This window comes from Aplidium turbinatum, chromosome 9 (genome assembly GCF_918807975.1).
Source record: "Aplidium turbinatum chromosome 9, kaAplTurb1.1, whole genome shotgun sequence".
Classification (NCBI taxonomy): domain Eukaryota; kingdom Metazoa; phylum Chordata; class Ascidiacea; order Aplousobranchia; family Polyclinidae; genus Aplidium; species Aplidium turbinatum.
Window position 1 is genome coordinate 4,576,159 of NC_137480.1, and position 22,868 is coordinate 4,599,026.

Consider the following 22,868-nt stretch of genomic DNA (forward strand, 5'->3'; position numbering starts at 1 on the left):
AGCAACAAAACGGAATTAATGTGAATACAATGGCATCAGAACTATCAAATACGTGTGAGAGAGATACAGCTGCAGTAGCTGAATTGTTACTCTCTGACTCATCTGACGTCTTTGTTAAAAAACTGCATGATGGCTGTAGTGCATTTGTTCAAGATTCTGGCTTTGACAGCTTTGTTACTTGTGCAAAAAATCCAAATTATCAAGATGGTAAGAAACCATCTACATCCCACAAGCCAGTAGAACAAGAAATGCCAGACACTGTAATCTATTCATGTCATAAATTGGATCCTGTGCAACGTAAAGCAGTGCTTTTGGATACTCACTTGTTGATTGAGCAGAATGAGCACTCTGGGTATGATTCAGATTATGATAGTGGGTTTTCAACAAACACTTCACCATTAGTCTCGAATGCTGAACATCCAGGAGAACTTTTAGACAAGCTTGTGAAACATTCCTCAATGCCCAAGGCCTCATTCATGAGTAAAGATCCCCAATTTAAACTAGATTTACAACAAAATAATGCATACACAAAAAATCAACTATCTTTGCAACTTGCTCCCGTAGACATGGTGTCAGATGCTATGGATTGCCTTGCGGCTATCAACAACTTGTCCTCAAATGTCTGCTAGCCTAGTATATTGCCTTTCAATGACTGCTTGTACATATAGTAGTATTCATTTATTAAGTTACTAGCCCAATTTGTGATCAGTTTGTTAATAAATGTAGATTATAATGCCGTTTTATAACAACAGGGGTTGATAAAGTGTGTCGCAAATGATTTGAACGGACATTTTTCGATGAAATTTAGTTGTTTACAGATTTGTTACTAATTTCAAGTTGGCTGTTACCAACATAATACTTTGCATTAAAAAGCCAGTTTTTAGCAATTTCCAATTGCTCGTAATGCCAAATTGCTGATGTTTTGTGTAGGTGAGGCTCATAGTTGTTGTCCTTGAAAAAAACAAGATTACTGGTACTTTATTAAGTTACTTATGTAACTTATTTTATTACTGGTAAGATTTTTATCTAATTAATTTATGTATATATAATACAAAGAATTCCTGCGCAGCTTATCCATGTTTTTTTTTCGAAGTAGTGGTTGATAGGTAGTGTGTACTGTTGGGGTACTGTGATTCTTGTCTTTTGAATTGGTGAAACTCCAAATAACAGTTTGATTTCCAAATAATTTTTTAAATACGAATATACAGTATATATATATGTAAAGAATTTTGTCATCCGCATGTTCATATTCTAAGTTCATATTGTTTGATCCCATCTTAGTCATTTTGAATACCGTGCATTTGTTGTCATTAAGCATTGTGCAATGTGCATGTCAAGCCAGTAACAATGGTTGTGAGACGTAAACAATGCACACGTTGCGTTGTTTCTGTTACTTCAGCACTTATTACGTATTAATATTGTGCATAAAGTTCAATTTCTGTACAATCACACTTGTTATTGTATCCATGCCAATAATTTATGGATAAAAATTTGATACAAAGTTGTGAGATTGTGTAGTTTTTGTTATGTCGGCTTATGGATTATAACGGCTGAAACTTTTTTGTGAGTTGAAAAGTACGCCGGGCCAGTAAAATCTTAACATTTAATCAATTGTGTTATTGGTAGCCTACAGGCAAATTATTGTAGACAGCAACATTGTTTGGTCGTCTGCTGCAATTCAATATTCTATCTTCAAAACCCAGGGAATTCTAATTTTTGAACTCTTCAATAGCTTAGTTGGACTACTGTATGTCGTTTAATAGAGTTGTAAATTTCTTGTCTTACTAAAAATTTCGTGATTGTTAGCCTACGTCTTAGTGAATTCTAGTTGATGTGACGTTTAATATGTGTTCCGATCTATTAAACGGGTGGTAGGCTATGTTACGGGATGGTTTATCGTAAATCGAAACTTTTAAGTGTAACGGCGGATTTGTATTTTTTTATTTGAAGCAGCAGTGTTAGTTTCTTATTTTAAGATCATGACCTTCCAACTACCTTTTACTCAAACATTACTTGGCAGAATACTCGATTTCTTGCATTATGAACATTGTCTTGAAACCTTTACCAAAATGAACTCCATATTGCAACTGATGAAATTTTTAGTTATGTATTTTTCATTCGAATTGATTATTATGCATTTTTATTGTAATTTAACGTTGCAAAACTGTTTTCCAGATAACATGGATTAGTTTGGTTCATACGCTTTAGGTGTGATACTTTACTTTGATGAAGACCTGGATGCAAAATGTAAAACAAAGTTACTGGTTGCAAATATATTTAAGGTACTGTGTAATGTATTAATTGGTTTTCATTATGGAGAAGATTTGAAAGCGAACTGTAGTCACATTTGAAGTGTCAAAATTGCTGTAGGCTTATAGAAATTTTTTAAATTGTACTTTTTGAGTTAAACAGATATAAAAGCATAAGTTTTCACCAACTTGGTTTACTTTTTCACTTTCAAAAATTTTTAATATTGTCATACGGTCATTACAAAATTCTCTTTTTTGCAGTTACAGTAATAGAAAATTTTACTGCACCGGAAAATTCAATGATATTAATAATGGAAGAGCTTATTTCCAAAACCACTTACATCCACTTTTGATGATTTTGAGAAAACCACGAAAAACGTTTATGACAGTTTCGCTTTGTAAATGTAATGCGCTTTTGATTTCTAACGATGTATACTACCTACTGAATTGAGACATGACGTTTGCCCAGATCTAACGAATATTGGAGGGCTTAGAATTTCCTTTTTATAAAATTAGAAATGTGGATATAAGTGGTTTTGGAAATAAACTGGAGAATAAAAATTGCCAGAATGAAAGAAACCAATTTTTGAAACCATTTTTCCAAGCTGACCACCACTAATTCATTACCACCATCCAAATCCATTTTAAACAAAGCAAAAAAACACAGCTATAAAGCTCAAATAGGCTACTAAGCACGGTTGGTAACTGAACAGTAGGCTGCAAGCCTACAACACTGCTTATCAGTGTTGCCAGATAGTAGATGCTTCAAACTACCAAACACATTTCAAATTTTGCCAAACTGAAAAGAGACTGACTGCCAACTCACCAAAAATGTTTGCCAAAATTCTGCCAACTCAAAATTTTACTGCCAAACAACGTAAAATTCTGCCAAATTTTTCAAATTTGGTAGTGAAATTTGCCAAATGGCAACACTGCTGCTTATCACGAAACGATGACAAAACAATCAGCGATATGTCACGTGATACAATGGCTTAACACTTTGCTCCTCAAAGGGAGGCCAGATTTGGCCCCCCCCTCATATTTCCTTTAATTATTTGAAGCACAGTAACGCCATGCACTTGGTTTTTCTTGACTTTTCCTAAAATTGCCAGGCGGATCTGATGATATTAAATTTGATGCTAAAAGTTGTGTAGTTTTCTTGTAAATTCAAGATTTTGGTGAATTTTTGCTATTTCTAGCTAACTTCCAGCAAAGCGTGAAATGGATTACATTGCGATGACAAGCCATAAGCTCATAATTGCTTCGTGCATCGATATGCGCGAGCAGAGAGAAGCATCCTCTTGCTTTCTTTTGTTTAGTTTGACCTCAATAATACAAAGCGCGTTATTTCTTATGCTACAAAGAAAAGCCAGTGATCACAAAGCTGTTAATTAGAAACAATAATAGCAAGCTTTTTTGCGTTATCAGCTCTACAAAGAAGAATAGCAATCCACGATCAAAATAGTAGGCTATGGAGGCCACAAACTATTCAAAACAGTTGTTTCAAGCAGATAATATTCATTGACGAATAAAAAACGTTACAATAAGAAACCTTCTCTTGGATAAAGACACGAAAACCTGGTTTCGAAATAAACGTTCTATGGAAATGCTCTCATTGACAAAACTTGCAATTGTGGAAATGTATCACTGCAAATGCTTTTGGGAGAAGCCGGAGAAATAGCGTTTTTGCAAACAGTAATTGTGAGATACACTCAAAATTATGAGATAGGCTCCATTTACACGTAGCAGCTAACTCGATGGCGTCCCTTCACTGCTTTATGTCGCCTACTTGTTGTTATGTCCTGTATTTTTTGTTTCACAGTGCACTGTGTTTTGTTCCAAAGAGCGCAAAATAAAGATGATAATGCCTCATCTACATTACAAAATATTTTGTAATGTAGGCCTACAAACAAAATGTACAATGTACATTACAAAATATTTTGTACTGTAGACGAGGCATAAATTTAGGCGTCACATAAGACAAACAACAAATCAGCTTTCTTCATCATTGATTCAACATCTGAATACGTTGCGCCAATGTATAAGAGGCCGGCTATTGTGAAGACCCGCCATTTATAAACGATCCGATTATACCAAAAGTGGGACAAACTAGTGGATCAAAGAATGAATAAATAATGCTGAGAAAATAAAATCTAAGTGACGAACAATACCGATGTCTTCATTTATCTTGGAAAAATGCTGCCTAAACTTATCAACAAAAAATACAGTAAATAACGGCAAGGATCCCGAAAGCAGAATTTGCTCGACTTTGGCATGAATTTAGTCAGACATCTACAGTAATAATTCCACACATACAATAACGGGCTCTCAACTGCTGTAAGATACATAATAATCAACCTGGTTCTGGGCGATTTGTGTAACAGTTTAGGGAAAGACACTACTTGAAATGATGCACCACACAAAAGATTTTCAATGAAGACTGAGTCTAAAAACCGATGTGGATAGTGCTGCACAATAACTTCAAGTTTAGGACAGAAGAGGCACAAAATATCACGATAAAAATAAAGACCTTGTGGGAAATTTTCGAGAATCATAACACGATGCAAATACCATAAACGCTTAGTTTGCATGCTGCTCTAAGCTGGCCGGCAACCACAAAGGTAGACAATAGCCTACAGGCAGTTTATAATTCGATAACAGCGCAATAAACATCATAAATACGTAAACCGACAATTTTCTTTTACAAACGTTTTACGTCTAATAGTAAATTTTCCCCCAACAATTTTTTGTGAAGCACTTGCAAACCACGGTTTTGTAAAATAATTCATCATTATTATTTTTTACTTCTCGGATATGGTAAAACGTCATCAGCAAAATCACAAAAAAAATTTCATTACTTCAATGTAGTAGGCCTAAGAATTTTTTATAGAATTGTAGCCACGTTGTTTCAACAAAGAAGCCATTGTTTAGCAGTGTAAAGTTATAGAAAATAATTTGCAATCATGCAAATGGTTGGAAAGAATCTAGGAAGTCTTCTCACAATCTGGCACAAAATGATTATATTTATTGTATCTCAGTAAAATGTTTTACGACAAACTTTGAAGCTTCGTTATAATCATTTTTATCTTTGAAGTCAAACGTTATTTTTTTTTGGCCAGAAACATAATCACTGCCTTGCTGACGTTGTCCCTTTTACGCGTATTTTTAGTGCTTCAAACAATAAGGACCCAGTCAGCAATCCAGTCCTTTTACATTGATTCAACATTTGTAAACGTTAAATTTATGTAGATTTGCTGACTGTGGGTTATTTCACATTTCCTTTGTTTACGCATGTTCCTCAATTCGCTGTTGCATTATTTCGACGCTGGCTGACTAAAAATGTATTTTCAAATTGATTGACACAATCTTCAATAAAAAGTGAGCTTCGAACTTAGCTTTGTTGATGTAAATGCTGTATTTTTTGTGGATGTAATTTATGAGTCATGTTTATAAACACCCGTAAGCGAAATGACTTATGATGTGGCCTGCATGATATTTGTGATGCGACTTGACACAAATCCACAATTTCAAAAGCACCTAATTTGAACTTAGAAATTTCAGATTATTTCAACAACTTGTTCAATTGTCTTCTCTCTACTAAAAATATTCATACTACAAACTCAATTGTAGACCTAAAATACACAAACGAAGATGTAAAGAGCTATTCAAGCAGGCTAAGGTGTTACTTATGAGAAATTTGGTTCCATAAAACTAGAAGCTAGCCATGAGTTTCGGAATGCATTAGTTTAGGATAAAAATGTAAGACAACAAACGCAATTTTGTTTTTTTCAAATTCGTGTAACAATATTACTCTGATTGTAACTATTTTAGAATCAGTAAGTAGCTTACAACAAGATTTGCTCGCAAGTCGTAAATTCAAATCAATGCAATGATTCGGCACACCGCACACACACTTCGTGCGTTCGATCGAGCTCTTTGTTATTTAGAAGTTTGCATGAAATCGGATTAGCACGGTTAATTAAAGGCGGCAAGTTAAATCAAAATTGTCGTTTTTGGGTACCTTTGCAAAAATTGAAATATCAAGTTTAACATATAAAATTTTAAAATAATGAGTTTTCAAACTTATAGACAAGTGATTTGCTTTCACACCAGTGCAACTTCTGTTGAAATAGCATCAGCGGATAACTCGTAACAGCTGATTGAATTTGATCCAAAAACGGCCCCCCCTTGAGCAGTTAACTTCCAAAAAAACGTTGAAAAGCAAAGGGTTAATATGATTGGTTAATTGTGGATACAAATGGTTTTGGAAACAAAGTGTGATGTCGCATTTATAAGTGGTTTTGGAAACAAACGCAATTTTTAGTGTCGAATTTGAAGCAGATAGAAAAGATTTTGGAAAGAAAGAATTTGATAGTAGGTACCTATGGTAATACTTTACCTAATGACACTCTAAACTCAATTTTGGTAACAGTGGCGCCTAAGTGGTTTTGGAATTGGACTCTTTATTTGTAGATAGTTATAAATTTTATTCACGTTTTTTTACATGTAGCTTCATTTTCAGACATGCGAGCCTGTGCCGTCCTGTTTTTTGTGGTGTATCCTTTCTTTGCTTCCGCTGCTCTTCATGTCTTATCAGATTCATTACAATGCAGAAGAACTTGCAACACCACTGTACCAGGACTCCAGGGGTGGTGAACATGAAAGGAACCAACAATTCAATTTCATGCTCGGTGAAAAACAAACAATGCAGCAACAACAAACTGAACGGCCTCTCAATGAATTTAAGTTTGTATTTACAAAGTGGAACTTGTTAACACATCCTTCTGATAACTACACGATCATTGTACTAAATATTTCTTTTAAGTTCAGCCATGACAGATCTCTACAACACATCCACGGATTTGAAATATCGATTTTTGATGCATCGTTGCCTGAAAAATACTTTAAAAAGTTTTTTTCTGTTTGCATACAGAGCTAGACTTTTATAGCCACGTTTTAGCCGAGTTTTATTACGATTGCTATGGTAGTACGAATTCTACTCATGTATCACCCGGAGATGGATTTGTTACATCTGTCACTCCTGTTTCGTCATACACTTCAAACAAGCCATTGCGTGCTGTCATTGCTGTGCCGGATTGTTCTCATAAAGAGCTGGATTTTGTTCATGATTGCATAGTTTGGAGACAATTTCAAGTGAAGGTGTCAGCTGTGCACTGTGGAAATAGCTCAATACCTTTTTTTTTACAATCTACCAAAAGAGTATGGGGATTTTGCAAAATTTAATCTTTGTCCGATAAATGAAGAGACTGCGACTTGCATTCAGTTTTTCTATAGTCCCAACTCTTTTACAAATTCTTCTATGGTCTTCTTAATACCCGCACAACTCTTTAATACAGGGGTTCTTAACCTTTTTTCCCTTATTACCCATTTCTGTCCAGATCAAAGTCCCATTACCCAAAATCTAATTTTATCTATTTTACTATATTAAAAATATAAAACAGCGTTATTCAACAAAAACAACATTTAACGTAAAGAACGGCATCAATAGTTTCAGTGAGACATTTGCGCTTTTTTTGTGTACAATCGATGCAATATTGGGTGCGATTTTGGATACTGCACAAAACAAATCTGACTTCAGATCTAACAGCTTGTTTCGAAATTTTGACTTCAAAGCAACAACACTTGAAAATGCTGATTCACAGAGATAAGTGGAAGGGAACATAGTCAACAATGTTAGTGATTTTGCACAACTTTTGGGTATGCTTTTCCCATCATTCCCCAGAATTTTCCCAAGCTTTCATCTTCAAAAGAATATCGGAATGGCCCGTTTCGGTGAGTCCGATCCCTTAACGGGGGATTTTTTCAATTTTTTTTTTTAAACCATCGGGTACCGTAGCCTAATTATCATTGCCGTTTTAGGGTTAAGGTTAGAGGTTAGGAACTCACCGAATCGGACTCGCCGAATAGTAGCAGACCCAAAGAATATAGCTCGCTCGTCTCAACACTAACTCTAAATGTACACTTGGCTATATAAACTACTGTACGGTACTTCAAACAACTGCTAACAGCAACGCAGCCATCAAGCTTGCTCATAAAACAACTGTAACTGAACTGATTATACAAGAAAAATCTTATTATTATGTCACAAAAATGAAATACATAAAACCGGCAACAAAAATGATGCGAAAAATAAATCACTATGACGAAACAATTCTAAAAATGATAAAATATCACTGTGCTTGTTTGGTTGTTTTGAACGGACTCAAAACATAAAAAAAAGCATAAGTAATAAAGCAACTTTACCACTTACAGCTGTGACATTGTTTGTTACATCTATAATTCTAAATATTCTGGTTCAGCTGATTGCCCACCTGCTATCCTGAAAATTACCCACATGTGGGTAATTACCCATAGGTTAAGAACCACTGCTTTAATAAAACAGTGACATATACACTTGAAGTTCGGGGTTCTAGCACTGACCGTTGGGTAGCTACAGACAAATTTACTTTTAAGTCTTGCCCGATTGAAGACCCGTTCAATATCTACTTTATGATTATAGTTTCAGTGGTAGCTGTCATTGTAACTGTAGTGATCGTGGTCTTGTTTCGTATGCGCAAAGATAGGAAAGATTTATGTGATGATTAGGGCCATTTAAAGTCATTAAAGTCATATTTTTTTCTATGCATCAGTAAGTCGTGAAATCAATTTTAACGCAAAAACCTCATCCCTATGAGGTATAGTAAAAAAGTTATGAAGTCATATAAAGTCATATTTTCCTTGTTAGGTCATATATCAGCTTTTTAAGTTATATAGTCATATTTTTGAGTTATAAAGTCATACCGTTGTATACTTTAAATAAAAAATACCAATTTAAGCGGTGAAGCAATTAAGCACTAAGAAAGTAAGGCAATTTCTGATTGAACGAAGGCAAACTGTAGGATTAGCCAACATAACACTTACAGTCACAAACCTATATTTTATGAGGTCACACATTGAGGTCAACTTAATACTCAAAATGGAAAGTTGTACGTACACCATCAAAGAGGCCCAGGCTGATCTAAATGCCCTTGATTTCGGAAAAGATTCGCTTGAGCTCAAAAATAACATTAAGAAGCGATTGGACAAAAACGATGTGAAACAAATTATGGAGCTACAAAGACAAGACATTTCACCAGCGCTTTATGCAAAACTGCAAAAGTGTCAACCCACATCAGCGTCTGTGGAGCGCTCATTTTCCTTACTAAAGTCATTTTTACGTCCAAATCGTAACTTCAAAGACTCTAACATTCCACACTACATGAAACTGTACTACAACAGTGGTTTAAAATAAAAATGGATGTGTATTACTGTTATGTTGCGTATGTTTTACTCTTTAGTTCCGTGAGTGACGTTGTTCGTATGTAAAAATAAACGATTTTCACATAAAGTCATTTAAAGTCATATTTTCCAAAAAATAAAGTCATATTATTGATTTTTTAAGGTCATATAAAAATGGCCCTCGTGATGATACAAAGCAAGCTTATGAAACCATAAAACAACAACAATCCGATTGCAACGCGGTTCTTCTACCTGCGAGTGAAGTCAACGTCCATTCTGCTGCACCCAGTACAAAAGCACGTGTTGTTTATTTCGTTTTTGTCAATGATCACCCCAAACACAAAAATGTAGTTGTGAAGTTTGCGACATACCTGCAGAGAGATCTCGGTTTTCACGTCATATTTGAGTTGTGGGATGAGAGTAATGTGTCTGAAAATAGCACACAATGGATGGAAAAATCCATGAGAAAGGCTGACAAAATTATTGTGGTATGGTCACCTGGGGCCACAGAGCGATGGAACAGCAGGGACACCTCACACAGCGCTATTGATGATACCTTTACTCCTATCGTTCTGAATATCCATCGTGACTTTTTCAGTAAGAAAAATGAAGGGAAATACTTTTTTGCTTACTTCGAATACTGTGACATTGAAGGGCTACCCGTGAAAGACATTTCCAGTCATATTATTCGCACTTTCAATCTAATAAGTGACTTCAACGGATTATATTTTAGACTTGTTGACCAGGAAGTGTATGCGCCCGGAGGGGTTTCGTTTGTTAATAAAGTACGTCACGACACGTATCACAATCCAGATATAAATGAAGCAGGACCACTTTTGAAAGCCGCCCTTGACGATATGGGATGTTTTGTGAAACAGTTTCCGAATCGGCGTGAATTAATGAACAACTTTAACGACTTAAATGACAGCAGTAAAAATTTTCAAAATATGTCTCTCACGTCAGATCATGATGAAATAATCCAACGATCACTGAATGTTGTCCCTCCATCAGATGAAACCTTGCTTGATTTTTGTTGGCACGAGTTCCCACAAAACGCTTCTTTTTCTTCAAAAGAATGTAGTTTGAGGTACGATTCTTTTCCTGCGGACGTCATTTCGGAAACTTTGATGTCAGAGGATTTGAACAAGGAAGTAGCTGCAATTCTTCAACCAAACTCTGTTGCTTTTGACAGTGGTTGTGCTGAAAATGAGTCACAATGGAGTACAGACCCTTCTCTACGCTTACCTTTTCCTGAAATACATCATCCAGAAATATACTTGGAGCCCGTGGATTATGTCAATAACCCTCATGACCTCATCGATGCAATTAATAGCAACAGTGTTCACATTGCTTAACAATAAAACAACAAAAACACAATGCAGAAACGTACAGTGCAAATAACACGAATAAGGATATTCTGTTTGGCTTACACAATCAGGAATTGTACGAGAGTTGCAACTTCCTTATTTACTGTCGGAGGAAACTGACGTTCGCTTCCTTAAAGCAGAGTTGGTAATGTTAAGCTTATATCTTTATGTTACTTTCGATAAGCTAGAGTAATATGAAGAAACAATTTACAGTTCACATTGTTGACTGTTGAATTAATGTATTGCTACTGGAAAGCGAGGTTTACATGACTCAACCCAATGAATCACTCGAACCGTGTTACAAAAAAACTATCAAGTCGAAGTTGTGGTTCAGGCCTTGTAAAGACCTAAGTTCTACTTTCAGCATATTTTTTCGACTTTTATTGCTTTGAAACTATAGCCTTCTTGCCTTTTTCGATTATTGTACTGAGTTCCGTTTATAAATTTACCTTTTAAGCTTCACCTTCGCTACTGAAGTAACTTAGCTTATTATATGGTACAGAACATAGCGATCTGTATACACACTTACACAGGTCTTGACAACGTGCGAACTGGAGGCCTGACTGAAGGCCAATGTTACTTTATATTCCTTTGAACTGATAGTTTTGAGAATCCAAATTGCTAAAGTGTCATCACTGAACTCAAATTACTGTAAAACTCCTAAATTTACTTTAAAAAATAACAAATCTTTTCCTATTAACGGTGCTGCCAGACGCTTTTTGGGTTTCCAGCACAAATGCCAAAATCTAGTTCATTATTTGTATGGTAGTAACACCACAAAAGTAGCTTAAAATTACACATGTGCACAAATAGTGTATCTGTTAACTAATACTCAAACAATCAACTGATTCTAGCAATTTTGGCTTCTAACAGATCGGCCTTCAGTCAAATAAGCTGCATGTTGGCATGGCCTGTGTATAAAGGTCGCCGTGGTACAGCAGTTGTTGTTTTCGAGTTATGGCTTACATGTAAGATTCAGATATTTGATATGCTCATATTTGTAGTACGCACATTAAAAGTAAACTTTTTTCAAAAATGATGTGATTTTGAGTCTAGCGTACCAACTTACTGGTGGTTAATGTTTTATTTATTTGTTTATATTTAACCAAGTTTACATAGGATGTTTTCCATTTGATCTTATTTTAAGCTTGATAGGCCACATTACACAACCACAATGTATCGTTTCTATTCGCCACGGTGTTGCTTTTGGTGCTTGTATCAAATGTTGCATGCTTTCATGATTTCTTTTATAATGACATGATATTTTACTGCATGTTTTTACTACCTTGCTTTAAAGTTAAACTTTACATTATAGTCTTTATTGTTGTACTGCTTTCATAAGAGATCGCTTAACATATGATCATGCAAAAGTAGAAAAGTTAAGCGGTTAATTCTAATCATAGCCAGCTAAAAATCGTGATAATAAATTGGTGTTTTGAGAATTTTTTTTTTCAACTTAACTTGAAGCGATGTAAAACGGTTAGCTTTCACTGGTTGAGTTTACTTTTCAGTTCTCATTATCACAAACAAAGCGACCAATCAAATACAAAAAATACAATTTGCATACAAGTTCCAATCTCAGTTCAAACGTTGGTTATTTCGTACAGTTCGTGCTGTATCCTCATCGTGTTACCTTTTGTGGGAATGTGGGTGTGATCTGATTTCTAACGTGCCTCTTTTTTCTTTTTGATTCTACTCTTTATTGTGTACCATAATTTACCAGGGTACAGTTAAAAAGATGTACATTGCTGTTGCGTCAACAGTCTGTGATTTAATGTTGGTATTATTTATCGTTTTCCTAGAAATAACCGTCCTGAGTCCTGACATAGGTAGTGCAATATATGACTGAACAAAAGAATATTCTAGTGAAGTTAGAAAAGAAGCTACAATTATGCCATACTTTAAAACTTGTAAAAACATGTATTGGGCTTAATATGTTGTGTGTCAACGGCATTGGTGTAACTGCAACAGTATAAAATTCTCGTTGCTGACGACAACGATTGTCTAATTTTATTGTTTCTAGCACTAGTTACTACGTTCATCTGATGAAATTGAAAGTAAAATTAACAACAAACAAGATGGTTTATTGCTTCACTGACGTTTCGCGCACCATGACAATGCGCATCCTTAGAACGAATAACATACAAAATAAAATTTCACCAGGTTATATACTGCAGTGCGATTAAAGGCAAGAAAAAATAAAACACGCAATATTTTAAAAATTGGCCAATGATGTGTGAGCAGTTACTTTCCACGTTAAATTACGTAAAAACTTTCAACAATAAACATAAAACTTCGAAGCGGTGACGACCAACAGATCTTGGTCGTCGATTGAAGGCAAGAGAAATAGAACACAATGTTTTAAAGATTGGCTAGTGATGTGTGGTTACTTTCGACGTTAAATTACGTAAAAACTTCCAACAATAAACATAAATTCGAAGCACTGAAGTCTTGAAGACCACTAGAAATTCGAGACTAAATTAGATTGCAATAACTTTTCTAACTGTGTTTAAGTAAGCTTGAAGCCTGCATGTCGAGACAATAATGATTTATAAGGTTTTGGTAAAAGGTTTCCGTCGTTCCGATTGAGTACATTGCAATGTTTGGATGTGATGTTGATGAAGCAACTTTCTGCGGTGGTGTGTTGATAATAATTACTTTCATTTTTCAAAATTTTTGTTTCTGACCAGCTGGTCAATCTAATTTTGTTTCGAATTTCTAGTGGTCTTCAGTACACATTGCACGTTTATAGTATTTTTTTTTGCTTGAACAAACCAGAAAATACGTGCCACGCTTTGAATTAAGTACAGTACAGTGCCTGGTGTATTGTTCATTGCTTTTACTGGCAATTAGACGGGTATCGAAGCACTATGAGGCTGGGAGTGATGATTTAAATCATGGGTGCCTAAAGTTTTGTAGCCACCGGTTGCATTTCGCTATTCGCGAGTTTTGGCGAGCTGCATTAAATTTTGCACTCATTTCCCCCCTGAAATTCGGCCTAAGCTTTAAGGTTGTGTAACAGAGTATAATTTAAACGTTTAAAAGGGTATGTTATAAACGTTTTAGGTTATAGTCAACCCCGTTTAATCCGACAATTTTTCGCTGGTTTCAATTCTAAATAGGTTTTTTGTACAATTTATCTTGCTTTGTAGGACCATTACCCTGCTTAAGCAAACCGCTTTCCTACCAAAAATAGGTTATATTGTTTACATTTTTTTTGCTGTTTAACAAGATTACACTTCAAAAATTGATGTCAGGTAATGTGCTATGTTTTCTCTCAAGCTATTAGTGGCAAGATCACCAGATACTTTTTATATTTCCAGCAGGGATATCTAGAGAAGGGGATATGAAGGCTCGCAGCGATTGTCTTATTCTCGTGACACTACCAGGGCGGTAGTTTGTAGTGCTTTAAGCATGTGGTTCTTTTTAAAATCGTAGAAAGTTTTGTAGTGCAGCTGGTACAGTGAGCTACAGGAGACAGTTAGCAAATGTTACGTAGAGCATATTTAAAGAATACTTGCTTACAAAGACAGTTGAAAAGTTATCAGTAAGCTGTTTTTTTGAACAAAGCCTTCGCAGTAGGCTAGATGTAAAGCAAGTATATGGGTAGTTGCATTAACAAACAACCATGAGCATGCTGTGAATATCCAGGCCTGATGCTAATAGGGCAATGCAAGTTATCATAACAAAATTTATTGAACTACTATCGGTGCCAATTGCCATTTTACGATAAACACAGATTATTTACGATAAACAAAAGCCCTTCTATTGTCAGACGTAATAAAAGCCTTCGTATCCCCTTCTTTAGATATCCCTGATTTCCAGCCCAATTGCAACTAAAAAGTAGCCCAATGCATTTACAAGTGGAAACAAGCTCAAAAGTAGCCAAAAATTTGAAATTTGCACAAATCAAAAGAAAAACGAAATTTTTAGCTACTGTAGAAATGATATTTATTTTCTGAAAGTTGGTTTGATTTGTTGGTCTTGCACGCTAAAAAATGCCTTTGCAGTGTATTGGACTACGCTAGCCTATAAGTTTTGGAATTCATGTCGCTTCAACTACAAAAATCCAAAAAAAGTTATAGGAAATCTGTCCATAACAACTAAGTTTTCTTTATCCTTTGATATTAACTTATGTAGATTATGAAGCTAGGCTAAGACCGCAGATATTGATCCCGCTGGCCGCACTTTGGGCACCCCCGATATCATTGAATTGACTCTTTCTACTTGTTGCCATTATGATAACCTAAGACTAAATTTTACAGTTGATAAGTTTGTTCAAATAATAAAAAATAAGGAGCCTGGAATGCAAATATTAGTAAACTCTTGTTCAGAAAACGTTCGGAAAACTAGACTATCAGTCAAATTTCAATTGAAGATGAAATTTTATTGAGTAGCACTAAAAATGAAACTGTCTAGTTTTTCGAAATGTTTTCTGTGCATGAGCTCAGTAGCCTATCTACATTTTGGGCTCTTTTGTTTTTAGATTAGATTGACCCCTGGATTGACCAAGCGTTTCAACCATTTTATTGAAGCCTAATATTAATGTGTATTTTTGTCAATCGTGTTCATTTGTAAAATTCGATTGTGAATCGATTTCTAGTTATGACTGTTTCTCTATGTATGCTTATTACAAATCTTTTCTGCACTATCAGGTACAGTAAGCCATGAATCATTGTTACATTGAAATTTGAAAATCTTTCTCACTTTGTGGTCGTTGTGTTGTGTGAACGTTTTTGTCATTCGTGTGCAGTGATCCATACTGTATATCAAAATTGTGTTTTTTTTTAAAATAAATTGTGCCGATGAGCCTACACCAGTTTGGTTGCTATATGTTGAATGAGTTCAACGTGTATCAACAAGTTAGGTTAGTCATTAAAAGTTCCATGTAAGGCAAATCGGGCACTAGCCTCAGCATTTTTTTTTAATTTTTTGAACATTGATGTAGGGTAGGCTACCGGTACTTGATCTATTCCACACGGTTAAAATCAAATCCTTGTGATGGCCTAGATCACCACAGACCCATGGTGGAACAAACAGATTTTTCACTGCTTGCAAGCTTTTTCAACATTGGTTCAATGTTACGTGAACGCATCAACTTTGTTTTCTTTCGTGCACCCTGCAAAATTGATGATGCAATAGCCTATTTGCACCTTTATAAGTTATGATTAATGTTACTATTGACCTGCTTTATCAGCACACTGGCTTTTGTATGGATTTTTTCTGATGAAACATTGGATGATTTCAGCTCATATAGACTAATTAACGGCAGACGAAGTAGATGCTTAATTGCTTAAAAAGTCCTGTCATGCGCAAGCACATGTAGCTGTTTTGGTGAACCCCTGTGCACTTCTTTCTATTCGTGCACTCAGGGCCGTTGGGAGGATAATTTTGGCGCGGTACCAATGAAAAAAGAGAGAAATTCATTGTAAACCTAAAGAATTAATTAATTACTAATTACAGTCTATTAATTTAAAAAAAAAATTACATAAAAACATTAAGCTATGTCAGAATAGCCTATAGATTACTGATTTTTGATCCTGTCTGCTAACATATAGCTTATAAGTTTATAACATAACTTCGTCAATGTTATCAATCCTCAAAAGTGCGTCACGAGTTTTAGCAAATTCTTTTAAGTGCGTCGTTTCGGAACTGAGGAAATATTTGTTTTCCGTTCGGAGACGCAAGATGCTAAAATTTCAGATAATTTTTTTTGGGTCCGCGACCGCTTTGACGGCAATAAAAAGGGTCGTCAAGACAAAAAGGTTGAGAACAACTGCGACCATCTTTTACTGCAAATGTGCAGTGCTTGCAGCTTTAATTTAAAGACCTTGGAAGTTGAAACCTTGTCGATTGCGTGGCCAAATGGTGAGAGCACGACACTCGAATGGACGTTGGTTTGACACCGCTCGAGCGCACGCCGTTGTGTCTTGTTGCACGACACTTAACGATATGGCAGAATTGAGACCAGTTATCTCGAAGTGCTTCGCTGCTCCAAGTTATGTGCCGGTGCTGTGTGTTGTGATACGTGCAATTTGCAGTGTAATAACGCAATGTAAAATATATAAGTGACTGATTACTCCATCTTTTGGTCTATTTTGCGTGGTCGAGGCTTTTGTTGAGAGCGTTTAAGCGACATCGAAAAGGCAAACACCAGACTTAGGCTACGCTTGAAAACAATGGAAAATTTCTAATGCAATTTGTGTTGTCTGAAATAGAATGAAATAAGTCCCATTTCTTCCTTGTTTCGCACTTGTTTGTTTTCCTCATCGACTCGAAACTGTTTGACGTCACTAAGCTAAGCAGATTGTGATGATTCGGTCGCCATTTTATGACGTAGCCTAGATGATGTTATAGACTAGAGCCTGAAGCAGCAGTCTCGAAAGCTTGTTTACTTTTATTTTGCGTTTTTTTTTGATTTACTGAGTTTGAAACTGAACATGGGTTTGCTGTTTATGTTGTTATATAACACAAAGATAGACAACCGTTAGCCTACTCTCGTTGGTTTGCCACTATTCAGCAGCCTGCTCACGATTTCACGTTTCTCTAATTAAACCAGAAAGGCTACCAAGAAAAGCAAGTGTTTTTCAACCTTTTTCGGCAACGAAACATTTCTTTGCACTAAAAAAATGTTGCGATCCATTGATCGAAACTCATAATAAGTAAGTTAATTAAGTTAAGTAATTGTGTAGCAAACAACACATTATTATCCGAAACTCAGAAATACCCTAATAAGATAAATAAGCTAAACTTAATTACAGTTCATTGACTTTTTGTTTTTTGTGTTATAGGTAGACTCGTTTTCATGTTAGTGTGAATGTTACAATTTTAAAACTAGCCTTAGTCACTAACTAGAAATAACAAGATAAGGCTATATGTTCCAATGAAGCATTGTACTCAGGGTTGGAAGTCGTTAGTCAAAAAGCAAGGACTATTTTACTATTCGATAGTGCCTAAAAAAGCAATGACTTTCCGCTATCCTATAGACACTTATGAAAAGCAAGCAATTACTAAAAATTGAGTGGCCAAAAAACAAGCAACTCGAAAAAAAAAGCCCAAACTTGCGGGAAAACCACAAGGTTGGCATCACTTAATCCTTTATAGTTCGAAAACCGGAAGGGGACTAAGTCGGATAGTAATCCGAAAACTAAATCTCGTAAAGTCATTTGACGACGAAGTAAGTGAACAACAAAAAATGATTCAGCAGTTCTCCATCCCATAAATATCGATTAGTGAAAAACGAATAATGATTTCGTTGCTTGCATAAAAAGCAGTGGATAGCGCGCGTTCGATAAGTTATTTATTTTTAAAAGGAATGAGTATAAGCATTCGATAGGCTATTCAGAAAGCAACGAATATCGCTATCGAATAGTGACAACTAGTCGTTACTTTCAACCCTAATTGTACTCATCTAATAATGCACATAAACTTTTTAGCACCATTGTTGAGCTTCACCGCGAAGGCAATAGTTATTCTACGAGCAGAGGTGGACACCCGCTACTTTTAAAGTAGCGCGCTACCCGCTACCACTACTTGGGCCAAAATAGCGCGCGCTATCGCTACCTGCTACCAATTTACAAAAGTAGCGCGCTACCCGCTACTCGGACCAAAGTAGCGCGCTACCGCTACTTCTTTTGCTACTTTTGTCTAAAATGACACTAGGAAACAATCTTCAAGTCTCTATACTATAGACTATAGTGACGCAAAAATGACCTTGAAAACGAATGTTATTATTTGTTTACTCTGTCATTTTAACGTCTGTATAGAAACACATTCTAAAGGAAATTTATTGTTACGCATCTTTCAAAAGCACGAGCATTTCAAAATGAGAGTCATTAAGTCCTGCCGGCTTTCGCTTAAGCACATATTTTCCAACAGAGAAAAGTCTCTCCACCGCAGCACTGGAAGGCATGGGGGTGTTGTATTTAATGAACAGATGTTTTAACTCGGTATTCGAAAAGCTCAAGTAGCCTACGTGCTCCTGTCCGAAAAAAAGGCATCCACAATTGCTGCTTCCTTCTGCACCGACGTTTCACGGGATGGCGCCAACACACCAAAAAATTCATCCTCGGAGTTGTGACTGGTGTCACTCTTTTCAGTATCAACCTGGCTTGATGTCTGCCGCAACAGTCGAATTACATCTGCCTTGACTTTTTCTCGCAGTGCGTGAGCATCATCCGTGGAAACGTAGTGCAGAAATTGTAGCCACGACGTCTTGAAGGAGGGATGAAGACATGATGCCACAACGCATTTCATATCGTTGAAGCACTTGCTGAATCGTTTTTTCCCCTCCTTCAAAGACTTTCACTTTCAACTCCTCACAAGTCACAAGATCACTGTACTTGCAAATTGTAATGGTTAGAAGCAAGACTCCGTAATACGCCTTGGACTCGCCCTGGAGAATGTCTAAAGCCTGGAAAATAGGCTTCATCACACGGAGATATTCGAAGAAGAAGTTGACGTCAGCTAGAAAAGACCGAAACTTGCAACCAAACCGATTACAGTCAAACTTTGATACTATGCCACCTTGCTATTATACCACTTGTAATCGTCACCAGCTAAATTCAATAGAAAATATATTTACTATGCCACCCCTTACCCTCGCTAGCATGCCAAATGAAAGTAGTGGAGACCGGGAATAGTTTGGACGCGGGGATACCTCGGATAAGGTATTTGACGTCACAGTCAGGGCCTATGAGAGGGGGGTACGGAGGGTACGGCGTACCCTTGAGGGCCCAGGCCTGTGATTGTTGGGGGGCCCGAAATTGTGATTTTATACTTTATGCGCGAAAATGTTGGTTAAAGCCATTCTAAACAACTAAATTCAAGCATAAAAGTTACTATTCTTTAGTCCTGGGGAGCCCGTAATTTAGCAAAAGTGCCCGGAAAAATATTTGAGTGCATTGCGCGCAAATCAGGGGCCCCAAGTGGTGATTTAATGCTTTACGTGCAAAAATGTTCTATTAAAAGCACCCAAAATTAAACCATAAAAGTTGCTTTATAGCCTACTCTCCTGTTCGGGAGAGGGGGGCATTGGGTAGCAAAAGCAGGGTTGAGAAAAAAGTTTTGGAGTTTTTTTTTTTTAAATTATTTGAAAGGTAGTTTCACGCTTATTTCACTTCAAAATGAATTTCGGAGTTGGTGCAGGAGTCAATACTTTCGGAATCGGAGCGGAACCGGAGTCAAAAAAACAAGTGACTTCGTTCACCTCTGCTAGACATGTGGTGAATGCAAAAGTTAATGCAGAAAGGTTGTTGGTCAGATGATAAATTTGATTATGCATTAACAAGATATTTGTTTGAGCCTTGGTAGAGAGCTTGACTTTTTGTACCAGATACATATAACACTCAGTAGGCTAACATTAGCGGATTTAACATTTTTTATTAATTGAACACACACAAAAAAACTACTAAATCCAACGTTTTTCGACAACACATAGTGTCCTCATCAGGAATAATTATAGGCTACATGTAAGCTACATGATGGGGGCCCGGGGCAGTTTTAGATCTGGGGGCCCACGTGCAAAAAATTTTTTCGTGCCTATGGCGCGAAAAACCACCTCTACGTCTACAGTAGCATTAATCCAGCACTGCACAGCATTTTGCAGAAACTTCAAAAGCTGAAAGAAAAAAAAACAAAAAATCACACTTTTTCCACGTAGGGAGACCCTTTAAAAGTTGGGGGGCCCGAGGCACCTGCACCCTTTGCCCTTCCCTAAATCCGAGCCCGCATGTAAGAGAAATAAATGAATGAATTTGAAGAATTTACATTAAAGCTGTACAAGCGACACCTCTCAACAGCACTATCAACAACTGACACACGAATTCAATGCAGGATAGCCCAGGGGTGTGCAACCTTTATTACAGGAGGGCCAAATATGAATAACTGGGTGAAACCGCGGGCCGCACGTTTATTTAACATATGATTTCTATTAGTTGCAGGCACAAAAGAGTAGTGTTTTTGTTATTCATATTATTTTTATATTAGGGGTTATCTCCTTCCAGAAATAATAAGTTAGGACACATAAATTTCTGAAGAAAACTGCTATTCAAATTTATTGTCACACCGTCTTTAAACGAGCTCAGTGAGAAGTTTGCAGCTGGCTTCTTTTCCCGACGGCTTTTTCCAAATTTACTTTAGTGGAAGTGATCGCAATTCGAAGTCCATTTTCCAAGTGTTCATCTGTCAGAACCGATCAATAGGAAGATTTCATGACGCCCGTTTTAGAAAAAAATGTTCGCACAAATATGTTGAGCCAAAAAGTGCCATTTTTGAAGCCATGGATTTTTCAAATGTGGAAAGTTATCTTAGTTGAAATGTTTTCGGTAAAAATCGCCAAGATTCATTTTTAAATACTTTGCTTTCAAATCCGTTTTCTCTTGAAGATCAATCAGTTCAAGTTATTACTTCTGGTGCTTTGTTAATGTCTGTGTTGAATGGCGAAGCGAATATACCAAACAAATGTTCATGAGATTTGAAGTCCTTGAAACGAGGCAAAAATTCATACACCAATTTTTCAAGTTGGTCAGCAAATTCAGTTTTCTTCTTAGGATGCATTCCATAGTCTCTTAAAGTTGGAAAGTGGAAAATATTTCCTGTCTGTACGTGAGCTTTCCAAAGTCGTAGCCTACTTTGTTCATAATGTCTTTTATGTGACCATACATTTTTACGTTCCAAATAATTAAATACAATGGATTAGCGGTGGCCGGTGGGAGACTTCTAAAATGGTTAACAGAAGGTGCGAAATTTACAATAATCCACTCCACAATGAATTGTTCACACGTACCAGACTAAACTAAATTATAAACACGTTTCGCGGGCCGCACACAATTCAAAATTGGCACATCTTCGCGGGCCACATAATTTTTCTTCGCGGCCGCATTTGGCCCGCGGGCCGCACGTTGCACACTCCTGGGATAGCCTATACAAATTGGCGAGGACAGATCACATGATATGCACATTGCACAACACAAAACACTAAATAATAGTTTTATTGCAGCCTGATCCTATTATTGTGCACAGATATCCAATTCTGCAGTAAAATGTTGTATGGTGTGCAATAGCCTAAGCAAACATCACGCGTTTTCCCAAAGACAAAGGGGCCCGAAGTGAGAGGGGGGCCCGACATGACTTTTCATAGCCCTAGTGAAAAGCTCTCTCAGCGGCCCTGGTCACAGTAGAGTATTGTTAAATCACGTTTACCAAAGCTTTGTGGCTCCATTACAAATCATGATAAAGTTTGCAAGTATGTCTGGTTTTCTTAGAAAGTTGAGGCCGAAAAAGTAATTTTATCAGTGATATCAAGATTTTTAAGTTGTACGTGTAAGGTCATAATTCCGTTGCAGTTAACCAAAACAAACTTTTTATTGATTGAGGTTGTAGTTAGAAAGCTATACTCAGATAAGCAAGTGATGATTTTGATCAGCAGTTAATCAGGTAGCCATATTTTCTTTATTTACCTGTAGTCACGTGGTCGGGGATACTTCGGACACAATGGCCGAAGTATCCACGTGAAAAAAATCAAACTTAAACAAAATCTTATTTTCAGATCTTTTGAATAATTTATTGGAGTTTAAAGACATAATGGTTCGGACATATAAAAGAAAAACAATTATTCTGCCAAAAATGCAGTATGACGGAACAATACAGTTAAAGTCATCATGTTTCTACGTTTATTAGACGTAAAATCAAGCTTCACTGAAACTAAAAATAATCAATTAAAACGCTAACCCCAGCCAGCTAAATCTGCTGATTTTACATCGATTCAACGTTGTAGGGCGTTGAATCGATGTAAAAAATGCACAACCTTGCTCGCGGGGACGCAAGTCTTTGAATTTAAAGGCAATAAGCAACGCAATATCCTCAGAAATAAAAGAATGAGAAAAGAATTTTACTACAAGTGAAACGTATTTTAACGTCTAATAAACGTAGGAACATGTTGACTTTAGTTGCATTATTTCGTCATATTGCATTT

At 36.4% G+C, this 22,868-nt stretch overlaps 1 protein-coding gene across 1 annotated transcript; it reads left to right on the forward strand.

Moving 5' to 3' along the window:
* Nucleotides 1–2,173: 2,173 nt before the first annotated feature.
* LOC145777251 (uncharacterized) lies at nucleotides 2,174–15,708 on the forward strand. The gene is made up of 2 exons (XM_082588585.1): nucleotides 2,174–2,282; nucleotides 6,772–15,708. The coding sequence occupies exon 2, from the start codon at nucleotides 9,977–9,979 to the stop codon at nucleotides 10,880–10,882; it is 906 nt and encodes a 301-aa protein (XP_082444711.1). The 5' UTR covers nucleotides 2,174–2,282; nucleotides 6,772–9,976; the 3' UTR covers nucleotides 10,883–15,708.
* The last annotated feature ends 7,160 nt before the right edge of the window (nucleotides 15,709–22,868 follow it).

Coding starts and splice junctions, on each gene's coding strand:
- LOC145777251 (XM_082588585.1), top strand. CDS start 9,977: ATGGAAAAATCCATGAGAAAGGCTGACAAAATTATTGTGGTATGGTCA.